Source organism: Globicephala melas, chromosome 5 (assembly GCF_963455315.2).
Source record: "Globicephala melas chromosome 5, mGloMel1.2, whole genome shotgun sequence".
Taxonomy (NCBI): Eukaryota; Metazoa; Chordata; class Mammalia; order Artiodactyla; family Delphinidae; genus Globicephala; species Globicephala melas.
In genome coordinates, this window is record NC_083318.1 from 126,515,275 (window position 1) to 126,531,444 (window position 16,170).

General features: G+C 37.6%; 1 protein-coding gene across 10 annotated transcripts in view; it reads right to left on the reverse strand.

The window, feature by feature from the left end:
- Positions 1 to 16,170, reverse strand: part of PDLIM5 (PDZ and LIM domain 5) — a 211,962-nt gene that overhangs the window by 61,790 nt on the left and 134,002 nt on the right. For 5 of the 10 annotated variants that reach the window (XM_060299779.1, XM_060299778.1, XM_060299777.1 and 2 more), the window contains one exon: positions 224 to 340. The exons of the other annotated variants lie outside the window; for them this stretch is intronic. In XM_060299779.1, coding sequence (XP_060155762.1) covers positions 224 to 340 — 117 coding nt within the window. The remainder of the gene's footprint in view (positions 1 to 223; positions 341 to 16,170) is intronic. 10 annotated transcript variants of the gene reach the window in all.

The following is a 16,170-nucleotide window of genomic DNA, read 5'->3' on the forward strand; positions in this document are numbered from 1 at the left end:
GCACAGATTTCCTGACACTAAAACTTAGAATCTAAACAAAAAATTAAAAATGTAAAAGCGGTGTAAAGCAGTGTTCCAAAGCTGAGGCCAAGCTTTGTCTATATATTAGTGATGTCAGTTCTGTAATCTATGATCCCTTTTTCCTTTTTAGTCAAACAGTTTTAGTATTTTAATTTCACCACCAGCATTAAAATTTAGACATACCAAGAGGAAAAAACTCTACCTAGGATACGTAGTTACTTTAGAAAGTGTGGCTACTTGGCTACCAACATGTAAAACCTGAGGAGTTGCAGGTGGGTGAGGTCCACTCTCAGGTAGATCTTCCAGAGAACTGTCAAACCTGAGTTTTCAGAAGTAAAATAAAGGCAGAGGAAATATTAATGAAAAGTATAGACATTTATCATGTATACTACCTTAAAAGTACATTGGTTCATTGTACAATGTACAAAAATCTAGTACATTGCTAGATTCTTTTTTAACTTCATATCTGCATAAGATTAAAACTAATACCAAACACCCTCACCATCACCAAATATGGGCTGTTTTTCCCCCTAATTTTTTAACATGGCGACTTTCTTGTGATGAAAGATCATGCTTACAGGGGAAGAAAGGTGGATGGGAATTTCCATCACTGACTATGTATTTTGCATGCTTCAGGGAAACTTAGGCTCCAAGAAATTAATTACATTGCCCAATATCATATACCTAGTAAGACTCAGATGGAATTTAAAGCAAGTCTATCTGTACAATTTCCACTACGTTATGCTTTCCAGCGGCTTGTGGGGCTGAATAGTGCAATACACAGAAGCAACTAGGAATTCCCCTCAAGTCAGATGATGTATTTGCAGATCTGATATTATATGGATATTGTTTATCTTGATGTAAGTATTTTATCTAGTCACACAACAAATGTTTACATGCAATTGTGTTGTTTGAATATTATTCACTTTGTTCTTCTGATGTCTCTACCAGTTTTTGTTTTGAATGCCAGAAATAAATTTTAGAACTATTACCAGGTAAAGAAAAGATGAAAAATTCAGCGTTAGGTCTGAAAGAAGAAAGCACCAAGTATAACACTTTTGGAAGAAAAAAATAAACAGGAAAAACACAAAATTACCCATTATTTTTTAAAAAGCCTGTGGATAAAAAAATAGAATGGGTCAGTCATGTCATTTTCAAATGGAAAATGTAACACTAAGATAAAGAAATAGAAAAGAAGGGGTTATATTCCCATTTTTTATTTAGCGTTGGTCATACCTTTACCAGAGTGTTGAAAAACATGTAGACAACTTAAGAAAAATGTCAAGGTAGAAGTAAAACATCATTTAAGAGGCAGAGTAAAAAAAGTTAAACAAATAAGAAATATAAGTACTATAACAGGGGTCAGCAAACTGTGGCTCTCAGGTCAGCCTGCTTCCTATCTGTGTATGGCCTGGGAACTAAGAATGGCTTTCATATTTTTAAGTGTTTTTTTTTTAAATTAATTAATTTAATTTATTTTTTATTTTTGGCTGCATTGGGTCTTTGTTGCTGTGCGTGGGCTTTCTCTAGTTGTGGAGAGCGGTAGCTACTCTTTGTTGCGGTGTGCGGGCTTCTCACTGTGGTGGCTTCTCTTGTTGAGGAGCACGGGCTCTAGGCACGTGGGCTTCAGTAGTTGTGGCTCGTGGGCTTCAGCAGTTGTGGCATGTGGGCTCTAGAGCGCAGGCTCAGTAGTTGTGGCGCACGGGCTTAGTTGCTCCGCGGCATGTGGGATCTCCCCAGACCAGGGATCTAACCCTTGTCCCCTGCATTGGCAGGCAGATTCTTAACCACTGCGCCACCAGGGAAGTTCCTTAAGTGGTTTTAAAGAAATAAAAAGGAGAATATTTCACGACACATAAAAATCTGTATTAAATTGAAATTTCAGCATCCATAAATAAATTTTATAAAACAGAGCCAGGTTTGTTCACTTACATATGTCTCGGCTACTTTCATAAAACATGGAGAGTTCGGTAGTTCCAACAGACCATATGACCCACAAAATTTATTATATTTACTATCTGGCTTTTCTACAGGAAAAGTTTGCTGCCTCCTGTCATACAGAATAATGTTTCCATACAGCTACCAGAGTGAACTTTTAACACACAAATCTGATCCTGTCTGGTTCTTAGATACTTCCAGCACTGCTCTAAGGACAGCTGTGATCCTGGGCTCCCTACTCGCCAGCCTTTCTTATGGAGCTTTCTCTTTGGCTTGCTCCAGTCCAACTGGTCTTCCATCTCTTCTTAAACAGGCCAAACGTCTTCTCACCTCAAGGCCTCTGTGGAGTCTATTCTCACTTTCTATACCCACCTCTCTGCCACACCTTTACTATGCTAATTCTTAAGTATCCTTCTGGCCTCAGCTTAAATATCACCTCCTCAGGGAGGCTTCCCTGATTCCCCACCTTAAGGTTGCCCACGTCATACACTTTCATACTACCCTGTACTTTTTCTTCACAGAATTTGTTATTATTACAATTATACAATTTGTGTGCTTATTTGTTTGAATCTGGACTCCCTCGCTAGAGTAGAAGCCCCCGAGGTCAGGGACAGTTATGTTCACTGGTATAACAAAGTGCTTACCACACAGTAAACAACAAGTATTTGCTGAATAAATGCATGAAAGAAACTTACTGTTTTCAAATACAGACTCACTCACGATACACACGTATTTCTCAGAACATATTTGTACCTTCTAGAGACTGCTTCCCAATTCAGGTGAAACAGGTATTACTGCTTAAGAATTGATATGAGATCAACCTCAAAGAAGTGACTAGAACTCCAAAAATACCTTTTAAAATGTCCTTTAAAATATAAAGAAGCATCAGTATCTTGGAAAAAAGAAAATACAGTTATAAAGAATTATCAATACCTATATAATAATATATAATGAGGACAGGTAAGAAAAAAGAGTGAATTGGAGAATTTGAGTTTTCCAACACCTCCACAAACTAGGTGGATTGGAAAAGTGAATGCCACTTGAGAATAAAGTTCATATAATTCATGAGATACCTTTGAAAGCCAGATCTCCAAGTTTCCAAACAAATGCACTTGGGAGGTTTCCCATGTGTTACACACACACTGATTACCTATTCCTTTGCTTAGCCAATACTAGACTTAAGAAAATCTAAAATTACCTCATTTAATATGGAACAGACGTCAATATCTATTCTCATTGTCATTCCTTAATATTTATTCTTTCTAGGGTTGGAAGAAGCTCTGATTAATAGCACCTCTGCAGCAGCCAGACTTTCTGCTTTGTCTATTACTTGGGTTTCCATTTCTCACCAGAGAGAGGTATGAAGACTTCCCAGATATATCGGGAGAGTTGGGCTTGCAGCCTTTTGGCCTGCTTTTCTTAGGAAAAATGAACAAAAAGCTATCTGTGCATTATCTCTCTCTGCAGTTGTGCCTTTCTTGGCATAATCTCCGCACTGAGTCTTTGTACGCTTTTCCGTGGGGAAATCGGGGACCCATGTTAGCTATCTGCCCAGGCAAAGCAGGCGTGAGGCTGCCCACCTTATTAACTTACCAACCTGACCATCCTGCAGGACCAGCGTGAGGAACTCTCTATCCACCAGTCCTGACAACTGTCAAAGAGCAACATCCTTATGCTGTGGACTCTAGCTCCTCCCTTTTTCTCAGGGGCCTCAATTAATCAATCTCTGTTTCTCTCACTTTTTCCAGTTCCCCACTGCAGGCTTTATAGAAAGCATCCCCATTCAAAAATGCTCTTAAAACAACAACAACAACAAAAGTACCTTCAGCTTCTATTTTCCAACTCACCTTAACATTCAAACTCTGTGAAATAACCATTTACTCACGTAGTCTCCATTTCCTCACCTGCCTGCCCCTCTTCCACTGCCTCACTGGGGCTCACTCCCCAACCCCTAGAGAGCCATATCCTTGCTGAGGTCACAAGTGACCTCTCTGGGGCTAAATTCAATTGACAATTTGCACTCCTCATTTTCTTTTTATTGTGGTAAAAAACACAACATAAAATTTATCATCTTAGCTATAACGAAAAACAATCTGAAAAAGAATATGTACAACTGAATCACTTTGTTGTACACCTGAAACTTGAATACAACATTGTAAATCAACTATAATTCAATTTAAAAAAACTTACCATCTTCACCAATTTTAAAGGTACAGTTCAGTAGTGTTAAGTATAGTCACTGTTGTGAAACAGATCTCCAGAACTTTTTCATCTTGCAAATCTGAAACTCTATACCCATTAAATAACAACTCCCCTTCCCTCCTTCCCCCAGCTCCTGGTAACCACCATTCTGCTTTCTGTTTCTATGAATCTGACCACTGTAGATACCTCACACAGGTGGAAACATACTGTTTCGTCTTCTGGGGTTCATTCCTCATTTCACTTAGTCTCAACATAGGACCCAACTGACAACGCCTTCTCTTCTTCCGTCTTCTGTGCTCTGATCCTATCTCTACACTTGCCTATTTCTAGTACTATTTCACTGGCAGGATGGTAAAACGCAGCATCAGTAATAGAATTTCAAAATGTTAATTTGGCTCATCCATATTTTGATGGAATGACATCCAACCTATGTAAGGATAAATTCTTCCCAAGGGCTAAGCTTGAGAAAGAATACAGAAACTTTCCTTTGCACTATGAAAACTTCAAGTCTCCAGCTACAAATTTCAGTGCTTTGTCACTTTCCACACCAATGTCACAAAATAATCAAAGAAAGGGACTTATTGCATCCCTACGTGGCAGGTTTTCAATAAGAGAAATTCAGATATCTTAAAATATGTATTTTATAGCAGGTAAAGGAGGAAAATGACAACAGGTTGTTGTTGGTATTTTCACTCTTCCACAAAGCAAACATTCACGGAATAATACTGCTAAGCAGAAAGTGGAATATACCAGGATCGTGGTTGTATTTTGTGCTTTTGGGGTTCACTGGTATAGCAAAGCTATTTATTTTAGCCAAGGAAACTGCTTGCCGTCAGGGAAAATGGGTATCTTCCACTGGCTTCCTGACAATAAATATGGTGAGTGCGTTCACTTGTAACTACAATCTCCCCTTTGGAAAATTAAAAAAACTAAACCTCAGTGGGAAATTTCTGATGCTCTTAATCACAAGCTAAATTTACTAATTAACTCCAACAGGCTTTGTTTCTTTAGCAGCCTAAAAACATTATTTGAGCCTGCTAATTCTACAGGTATTATAAATGGCATCTTGAAGAGAATATAAAAATCAGCAAGAGGGCGCCTCCTTGATTTGCACATGGAGGGGACGAGGGGACTAAGTGTCAGAGGTTAAAAGAAGATTATGAAGTAAATAGTAATATCACCTCAATAAATAAAATGAGGTTTATTTTTTGTGAGAGCAAAAGAAAAGGACTGGCTCAGAGAAACTTCTCTTGGAGCTTTCTAATTTACCGATGCAAAGAAAAGAGGGAAAGCTAAAGGGAGATCCTGAAGGAACTGGAACTTATTTGTTAGGCGGAAAGAATTTGCTCTTTGTCGTTATATCCCATTTTCTTCAGCGCCTTTCAAACTCCGCCTTAGCCTTCACACATTTCTCTGCTCTTGCCTTCCCGTAATGGATCTTACGTTATTAAATGTCCAGTCTTAATATGATGTGAACTCTTTAGTTATCTATACTATTCCTTGATCTCTTCAGAGAAAATGTAGTATGGGGTCTAAAGATAAGATAGGTAAAGAATGAGCATATATTTATACTATGTCTATAAAAAATACCAATAAACTATAATGATTTTAAGGTGTAACACCAACTTAAAAATCACTTGTAACAATCCCCTGATAAAAGTATGAGTCCCTCAGTAACAGCAGCGTCCTTACCACTAACCTTAGCTCCTCTCGCTGTGCATCATCAGTTTCATCACTGGATCATTCCTATTAGTGATTTCAGTGATTTCTACTAGTTAGGAATAGCTTCTTCTATGGGGCAAAAATCTGCCATTTGCTAGTAGTAATGTAATCTTAACATTACAAAAAGAATTAATATATGATAAAAGTATTTCTCCAAATTCAGATTAAAAGGATGCATTATTCAACAGTGTTCAATCTGTTACCAATTTGAAAATATAAATAAATCTGTCTGAATGCCTAGTGTTCAACAGCCACCACTGTGAGTCCTTGGAGAAGCCACGTGTCTTGAGAAAGCTACCACAGCACCCCATGCGCAGCGAGAATGTCCTTCCAACGTTAGACAACAAGCCAAGGGCCACGTGCTCTCTGGCTAAATGTTCTGGATCACACGTGCTGAGCTCTCCCATTCAGTCACTCGTTGCGTCCACTCATTCATTCAACAACAAAATATTTGAAGTCCCACTTTACGCCAGGCATATTGCCCACCTGAAGCTCCTCTCATGAAGCTTACAGCCTGGTGTCCACTTCCCTCTAACAGACCACGAGGATCAGTCCCATCATACTTTCCATCCCTGTCTACCTGCCACAACCAGAAGTACAGACCCCTTGAGTCGTCCGTCACCTCCTGAACTCATTTCTTTACTGTTCTGTGTATCTCCTAATCTGATCCATTTTCCATCCCTCTCAGCCCTCACAAACCCTCTACACCACTCTATACCTTCCTTGTAGTTCCTTCAAACAGAAGTCCCTTTCCTTTCACACTGCATATGTTTATAAACCTGGAGATAGATGTCCTTCTCATTACTGTTTCTGACACCTCAATCATCTTTGATCCTGCAAAATGCCAAGTCCTTGGAGGCCTGTGTCACCAGACGACACCACTGACTCTGCACCCAGTCACTGCCTTGTCTCGACCTCGCCCACCGTTTGCTTGAGCCCCCGGCTCACTGTCTTCCTCTTTACCCCAGTCCAACAATCTTTCTTGATGACTTCAATGTTCTCATGCTGAATCACTGAAGGACACGATTGCTAAATTCTTTGACTTCTTCACTTCAAGGATAATCCCTCTACAGTTAAGTCTTAGGCCTGGAATACACTAGCCACGCACTCCAACATTCAAAACCTCTGCTTCTTCATCAACAAGTATAACATGTCTAAAATCTGGATTTTAAGCCCCTTTTTTCCTAACTCACTCTCTCCTCTACCTCTTGATGCCCTTAGCTTTTTTACTGTACTGAAGTGACTCATCAATTTCACTGACTCTTACCAACCGAATTAATTCTTACCAAACTCACTGACTCAGCAATTTTCCATTATCCATCACCAATCTCCCCCACCCACGATTCCTACACTCCTGTTAGTTCTTCCTCTAAAATATAAACCCGCCCAATTCTCTGCATCTCTATTAGGAACTTCATGGCCTAAGCCACTACCAACTCTTGCCTGAAATAAGAAAATACACAGAACTAGCCTCCTGCTTTCATTATTTCTCCCTTAAAATCAAGTTTCCATAGTATTCAGAGTGATCTTTTAAAACCATACATCAGATGTCACTTCCATGATTAAAATCCTATATCTGGCTTCCTATTTAACTGAGGTAAGAATCTAAACCCCTTAACACGACCTACAAGGCAATAAGTGATCTGCCCCCTGACTACTTCTTCACTCAATTGCCTGTCACTCTCCACTGCCATCTATGAGGTCTGAGACTGAGGGAGAATGTTTGTGGAAGAAGACACAGCTGTGGATTCAGGTCAAGGAACTAGCTCATATTATCAGCGAAAACCAGGCACTCATATAACTGCCTCTGACCCAAAGACAGCTTCAATGTCCCATGACGTTACAGTTGATTTTCTTGGGATTATCTATATAATTGTCAGAGGTCAATGCCACAGATAAAACACAATATGCCACGTTAACGTTTACTAGCACAGAACAGAACTATGACTTGCCTTATAATTTTAGAGGCCATATGACATGACAAACTCATACTGGGTTCATTTTCTTCTAAAACCCCTAGTTTTTCAAGTATTAGTTTTTGTTAACCGTATCCCAACCCCACCCCTGCATATGTCCCAGAAGAGCAAACGATGTGATCCAAACTGCACATAAACTATATGAAATTTCTTCCATTTATTTTAAACTAGATTTGGTCCATTTTCCTACATGCCCAATATATTTTTGAAGGAGGATCTGGTTATGAAACATGAATGATATACCTCCCTGCTTCATGTCACCCACAAATTTAGGCAGTAAGCCGTAGAGGTCCTCATCCAAGGCGCTGATTCATCTTTAAACAACAGCCTTTGGTTAAACTCCTTCAATCTGTTATGAATCTAAAAACTTGATAATCATTAGCCTCATTTTATTATTAAATTAAATGGGATCTGAAAAGTTTTTCTTTGATAATCTGTTAAAATTAACATTTCCTCCAATCTATCCAAAGTGTGTTAGTTGGGTGATCTGTTTCTTGAGAACTTAATTCTCGGTCTTGGCAATCCTGCCCTCCTTTTCTCAGTGCTCACTAGCTGGCTTTTAAGAATGCCTTCTAGACTTTTTTTCAGGTGACCTCAAGTTCAAATTAGTTTATAGTTTAGAAGCTGACCTTTTTTCTTTTTGAAAATCAGCACTATATTTCCTGTTCCCAGTCTTCTACTTACCCATTCTCCAGACTTAAAAAAAGAAAAATTGTGTTACTTCGCAAATCTCATCTGTAAGTTCTCTAAATACTTACGCTCTAAATCATTGAGAAAAAGAGACTCCAGGGAGCTCATTAAGAACAACTTTCTACCTGGGGCTTCAATTTCCTCCAGAAGGTAAATAAACCTAAACTTCTTCAGTATTTATCTCTGGGTTTGAGTGACTTTTGTTTGCTTGTTAAGATCTTTCAACAATCAGCATTTATTATTTTAATAATCCTTGACATACCTTTTTTTTAAAACTTTTTTTATCTCTTTAATTAACGTTGCCAGGTTGTTTTTATCTTTTACACTTAAATGACTGTTATGTGTATATTTTCTTAACATGCATGTGGTACTGCTTCAGTATCCCTGCTAGTATCACTGCTAAGAGATTTGCTGATTTTAACAAGAGATATTTGATTCCATTTCTGTAAGCAAAGGATAGGTCTGAGTACACCAAGTTTGTTTAAAAGTTTCACTTCTTTGTATTAAAACCTCATGTTCACCCATTATCTAAACAGTGATATACAACCGCCTGAAGCCATTAGAATCTTTCAGAAATTTATCCTCAAATATTTTTCCTATCCACGAATTACAAGGATATTTATGAGCATATTGGGATAAAGTATGTGAAAAGATAAAGTACATAGGTACCACTAACTCAAAAACTGATGAGGTGTTATCCTAGCTTTAACATATTCTTCTGTTCAAAGAAATGAATACAGACTCTTCAGAAGTAATTGATTAGGTGAACCTGGGAGATGAACGCCTATATCTAAGTTGGACAAAGAAGCAGCACTCAATGTACAACTGTTAATAGATATAAAAATAGAGAAATACAAAAGAGAAAACATGGACAATTGAGACCGCTTTTAAGATTAACGTAATTTGAAAATAGAGTTCTTTAACTTGACTAAGAAGAAAATTAGGACGTCTAGATGTCCATACCTGTCATATGCTTTATGCTACACTATGTAATATACTATTTCAATTTTCTTTTATAAAATCATACCATCATAATAAACACACCTTCACATAAAGGTAGAAAAACTGGGGCTTCTGAAATTTTCAACATGACTGAAATACGTAAAACTGAATAGTGGGAAAAGATAGAAAATTAAGCCTTCCACCATGGGGAAGACTGTCTATTATCATTACCCCTAGTTAATCATTTTAAGCTGTAATTTCTTTTGAATTAAAAAAGTAAGCTGCAGGAGGTATCTGCAATATTGAGTATTAGTTAAGAAAATAAGTTCCTTTTTTCTGGTTTAATTCAATAAAGTAATTTTGTTGTTAAATGTACCTCTCTAAAGGTGAAGAGAAAAGAATTTATTCAAACAGCATCATAAGAGAAGCACTGCTGGCCTGATAAAACTTCCAAAGAACTCAGTGCATATTCTGGACTATGAAAGTCAATTTTTGCTTATTATGAATATTGATTTTTATGAAAAAAACTTCATAAATGCTAGTCTTCCCAGTTTAATTTGGGAAAAGTACCCAAGTAATTCCATAATTAAACAGAGAATTAAACAGTTTGTGGGTGAAAATACAGAGTAGATAGGAACTATGTTTCTCGCTTCAATCATTTTGTAAGTACTTTTCCCACAAGAAATTCAAGTGTAGTAATTACTAATGTTCAATAGATGGCGACCTTTACATTATAGTTACCAAACCAGTATTAGCCTAGGACAGTGTAATCCAACAGTAGAAAATGAAAGGAGATAAATTACAAATACCATATTTTGCAACAGACAATAATTATTGTTTGGTTATATACCCATGTTTTTGAACCTGTGGTCTTTTTTCCAGGTTGGTGAAATACTTTGCAGGAATGCATGTGATAATATAGGCTAAGTGATTCTATCTAGCTGTAAATGTTTTATTTTTACTTTTTAAAATTAGACTATGCTGTGAAAGCCTTGGTATTCTGTGTTGGGGGGCAAATCTGACTGTTAATTCCTACCTCATGAAGATATGTGAGAATATGAGCCTAGGGAATGATTCCTGATTTCTCTGCATAGCTTACAGAGGAGAGCTTTAGGTAATTTACTCAAATGACATGTGTCCTAATAAGGATAGGCAACACGAGTCCAGTATATTTGTGAAACAGCAATAATGAAGACATGGCAGGTCAGCAAACTGTGTTTCTTCATTCATCTATTTTATATGGATCCTGTGAATATCTGTGAACAAGCTAAAATGTTTAAAACCTTGCTGTAAAAAGAGTGTTTGGAAGCACTTACGTAGGTTCTGCTTTCTAAACTTTCAATGAATGTACAAAGGCAATAAGATTCTGTTCAAGAAGCAACTTAACATCTGTACCGATGGCCTTCAGCTGCAAATCGCGTGGACATTAGTTAGTGCCAGTGGACAGCCTAGAAGAGGATAGTTTTTTTTCTATAACTGCTTCAGTTTTGGGTAATGTAACTTGTGACTGGAGTTTGTACTGTTTTCCAACTAAAGGGAGAGGCAGTCACTCCTCCCTTGAGGATTATATTTTAAGTCTTTGAAAACTGGGAAAGCACATCATACATTATAATTCTTAATCATAATATGTGAAAAATCAGAACCCACCATTCCTTGAACGACAGAAAAGAAAGACTAATAAAAGTATGTTTTGATCATGATAATTTTAGGCATCTTTTTGCTAAACTAAAATGCTGCTTTATATATTTATATAAGCCTATACAAGCATAAAAAATTTGAAACTGCCTATTAGATAAATATTGTACTATAGAAAACAGAAACTGAGAAAATAGTGAGCTCAAGAAAATCACACTTTAACTTAAAATAAATTGTATGGTGCTTGGCATAATGATATATTTTAGGTATATATGCTTTTAAAAGACTTATTTTTAAATGAAATTTTCTATGGCATCCCATAATTCTCTATACTGGTAGGTCACATATTACTATCAGCTTTCAGTACTAATATCTAACTAATAATATGGCAGCTGTTTCTTTTTTTTCTTAAGATTTTTAGAAATTTGGTGTAATGTCTGAAACATTTATATTAACATATTTCCATAGAAATAACCCAAAGAAAGTTTAGTATTATTTGTTTGTTTGTTTTTCTATACTGCAGGTTCTTAATAGTCATCAGGTTTTTTTGTGTGTGTGTGTGGTACGCGGGCCTCTCACTGTTGTGGCCTCTCCCATTGCAGAGCACAGGTTCCAGACACGCAGGCTCAGCCACCATGCATGGCTCATGGGCCCAGCCGCGCCGCAGCATGTGGGATCTTCCCGGACTGGGACACGAACCCGTATTCCCTGCAGCAGCAGGCGGACTCTCAACCACTGCGCCACCAGGGAAGCCCTAGTCATCAGTTTTATACACATCAGTGTATACGTGTCAATCCCAATCGCCCAATACAGCACACCACCATCCCCACTCCACTGCAGTTTTCCCTCCTTGGTGTCCATACGTTTGTTCTCTACATCTGTGTCTCAACTTCTGCCCTGCAAACCACTTCATCTGCACCATTTTTCTAGGTTCCACATACATGCGTTAATATATTTGTTTTTCTCTTTCTGACTTACTTCACTCTGTAGGACAGTCTCTAGATCCATCCACGTCTCTACAAATGACTCAATTTCGTTCCTTTTTATGGCTGAGTAATATTCCATTGTATATATGTGCCACACCTTCTTTATCCATTTGCCTGGCGATGGGCATTTAGCTTGCTTCCATGACCTGGCTATTGTAAATAGTGCTGCAATGAACATTGGGGTGCATGTGTCTTTTTGAATTATGGTTTTCTCTGGGTAGTGGGATTGCTGGATCATATGGTAATTCTATTTTCAATTTTTTAAGGAACCTCCATACTCTTCTCCAAAGTGGCTGTATCAATTTACATTCCGACCAACAGTGCAAGAGGGTTCCCTTTTCTCCACACCCTCTCCAGCATTTGTTGTTTGTAGATTTTCTGATGATGCCCATTCTAACTGGTGAGAGGTGATACCTCATTGTAGTTTTGATTTGCATTTCTCTAAGAATTAGTGATGTTGGACACTTTTCATGTGCTTCTTGGCCATCTGTATGTCTTCTTTGGAGAAATGTCTATTTAGGTCTTCTGCCCATTTTGCATTGGGTTGTTTGTTTTTTTAATATTGAGCTGCATGAGCTGTTTATATATTTTGGAGATTAATCTTCTGTCCGTTGATTCATTTGCAAATATTTTCTCCCATTCTGAGGGCTGTCTTTTTGTCTTGTTTATTGTTTCCTTTGCTGTGCAAAAGCTTTGAAGTTTCATTAGGTCCCATTTATTTTTGGTTTTATTTCCATTACTCTAGGAGGTGGATCAAAAAAGATCTTGCTGTGATTTATGTCAAAGAGTGTTCTTCCTATGTTTTCCTCTAAGAGTTTTATAGTGTCTGGTCTTACATTTAGGTCTCGAATCCATTTTGAGTTGTGTATGGTGTTAGGGAGTGTTCTAATTTCATTCGTTTACATGTAGCTGTCCAGTTTTCCCAGCACCACTTATTGAAGAGACTGTCTTTTCTCCATTGTATATCCCTGCCTCCTTTGTCATAGATTAGTTGACCATAGGTGCATGGGATTATCTCTGGGCTTTCTATCTTGTTCCATTGATCTGTGTTTCTGTTTTTGTGCCAGTACCATATTTTCTTGATTACTATAGCTTTGTAGTATAGTCTGAAGTCAGGGAGTCTGATTCCTCCAGCTCCGTTTTTTTCCCTCAAGACTGCTTTGGCTATTCGGGGTCTTTTGTGTCTCCATACAAGTTTTAAGATGATTTGTTCTAGTTCTGTAAAAAATGCCATTGGTAATTTGATAAGGATTACATTGAATCAGTAGATTGCTTTGGAGAGTACAGTCATTTTCACAATATTGATTCTTCCAATCCAAGAACATGGTATATCTCTCCATCTGTTTGTATCATCTTTAATTTCTTTCATCAGTGTCTTATTGTTTTCTGCATACAGGTCTTTTGTCTCCCTAGGTAGGTTTATTCCTAGGTCTTTTATTCTTTTTGTTGCAATAGTATATGGGAGTGTTTCCATAATTTTTCTTTCAGATTTTTCATCATTAGTGTATAGGAATGAAAGACATTACTGTGCATTAATTTAGTATCCTGCAACTTTACCAAATTCATTGATTAGCTCTAGTAGTTTTCTGGTGGCATTTTTAGGATTCTCTATGTATAGTATCATGTCATTGGCACACAGTGACAGTTTTACTTCTTCTTTTCCAATGTGTATTCCTTTTATTTCTTTTACTTCTCTGATTGCCGTGGCTAGGACTTCCAAAACTATGTTGAATAATAGTGGTGAGAGTGGATATCCTAGTCTCGTTCTTGATCTTAGAGGAAATGCTTTCAGTTTTTCCCCATTGAGAACGATGTTTGCTGTGGGTTTGTCATATATGGCTTTATCATGTTGAGGTAGGTTCCCTCTATGCCCACTTTCTGGAGAGTTTTTATCATAAATGGGTGTTGAATTTTGTCAAAAGCTTGTTCTGCATCTATTGAGATGATCATATGGTTTTCATTCTTCAATTTGTTAATATGGTGTATCACATTGAATGATTTGTGAATATTGAAGAATCCTTGCATCCCTGGGATAAATCCCACTGGATCATGGTGTATGATCCTTTTATTGTGTTGTTGGATTCTGTTTGCTAGTATTTTGTTGAGGACTTTTGCATCTATGTTCATCAGTGATATTGGTCTGTAATTTTCTTTTTTTGTAGTATCTTTGTCTGGTTTTGGTATCAGGGTGTTGGTGGCCTCAAAGAATGAGTTTGGGAGTGTTCCTTTCTCTGCAATTTTCTGGAAGAGTTTTTTTCCTTTTTTTTTTTTTGGCAGTACGCAGGCCTCTCACTGTTGTGGCCTCTCCCATTGCGGAGCACAGGCTCCGGAAGCACAGGCTCAGCGGCCGTGGCTCATGGGCCCAGCCGCTCCGCGGCATGTGGGATCTTCCCAGACCGGGGCACAAACCTGTGTCCCCTGCATCGGCAGGTGGACTCCCAACCACTGCGCCACTAGGGAAGCCCTGGAAGAGTTTGAGAAGGCTGGGTGTTAGCTCTTCTCTAAATATTTGATAGAATTCACCTGTGAAGCCATCTGGTCCTGGACTTTTGTTTGTTGGAAGATGTTTAATCACAGTTTCAATTTCATTACTTGTGATTGGTCTGTTCATATTTTCTGTTTCTTCCTGATTCAGTCTTGGAAGCTTATACCTTTCTAAGAATTTGTCCATTTCTTTCAGGTTGTCCATTTTATTGGCATAGAGTTGCTTGTAGTAGTCTCTTAGGATGCTTTGTATTTCTGATGTGTCTGTTCTAATTTCTCCATTTTCATTTCTACTTTTATTGATTTGAGTCCTCTCCTTCTTTTTCTTGATGAGTCTGGCTAAAGGTTTATCAATTCTGATTATCTTCTCAAAGAACCTGCTTTTGGTTTTATTGATCTTTGCTATTGTTTTCTTTGTTTCTATTTCATTTATTTCTGACCTGATCTTTATGATTTCTTTCCTTCTGCTAACTTTGGGTTTTGTTTGTTCTTCTTTCTCTAGTTCCTTTAGGTGTAAGGTTAGATTGTTTGAGATTTTTCTTGTTTATTGAGGTAGGCTTGTATAGCAATAAACTTCCCTCTTAGAACTGCTTTTGCTGCATCCCACAGGTTTTGGATTGTCGTGTTTTCATTGTCATTTGTCTCTAGGTAGTTTTTGATTTCCTCTTTGATTTCTTCAGTGATCTCTTGGTTATTTAGGAATGTATTGTTTAGCCTCCATGTGTTTGTATTTTTTACACTTTTTTCCCTATAATTCATTTCTAATCTCACAGCATTGTGGTCAGAAAAGATGCTTGATATGATTTCAATTTTCCTAAATTTACTGAGGCTTGATTTGTGACCCACGATGTGATCTATCCTGGAGAATGTTCCTTGCGCACTAGAGAAGAAAGTGTAATCTGCTGTTTTTGGATGGAATGTCCTATAAATATCAATTAAATCTATCTGGTCTATTGTGTCATTTAAAGTTTCTGTTTCCTTATTTATTTTCATTTTCGATGATCTGTCCATTGGTGTAAGTGAGGTGTTAAAGTCCCCCACTATTACTGTGTTACTGTCTATTTCCTCTTTTATAGCTGTTAGCAGTTGTCTTATGTATTGAGGTGCTCCCATGTTGGGTGCATATATATTTATAATTGTTATATCTTCTTCGATTGATCCCTTGATCATTATGTAGTGTCCTTCCTTGTCTCTTGTAACAGTCTTTATTTAAAGTCTATTTTATCTAATATGAGTATAGCTACTCCAGCTTTCTTTTGATTTCCATTTGCATGGAATATCTTTTCCCATCCCCTCACTTTCAGTCTGAATGTGTCCCTAGGTCTGAAGGGGGTCTCTTGTAGACAGCATATATATGGATCCTGTTTTTGTATCCATTCAGCAAGCCTGTGTCTTTTGGTTGGAGCATTTAATCCATTCACGTTTAAGCTAATTATCGATATGTATGTTCCTATGACCATTTTCTTAATTCTTTTGGGTTTGTTTTTGTAGGTCCTTTTCTTCTCCTGTGTTTCCCACTTAGAGAAGTTCCTTTAGCATTTGTTGTAGAGCTGGTTTGGTGGTGCTGAATTCTC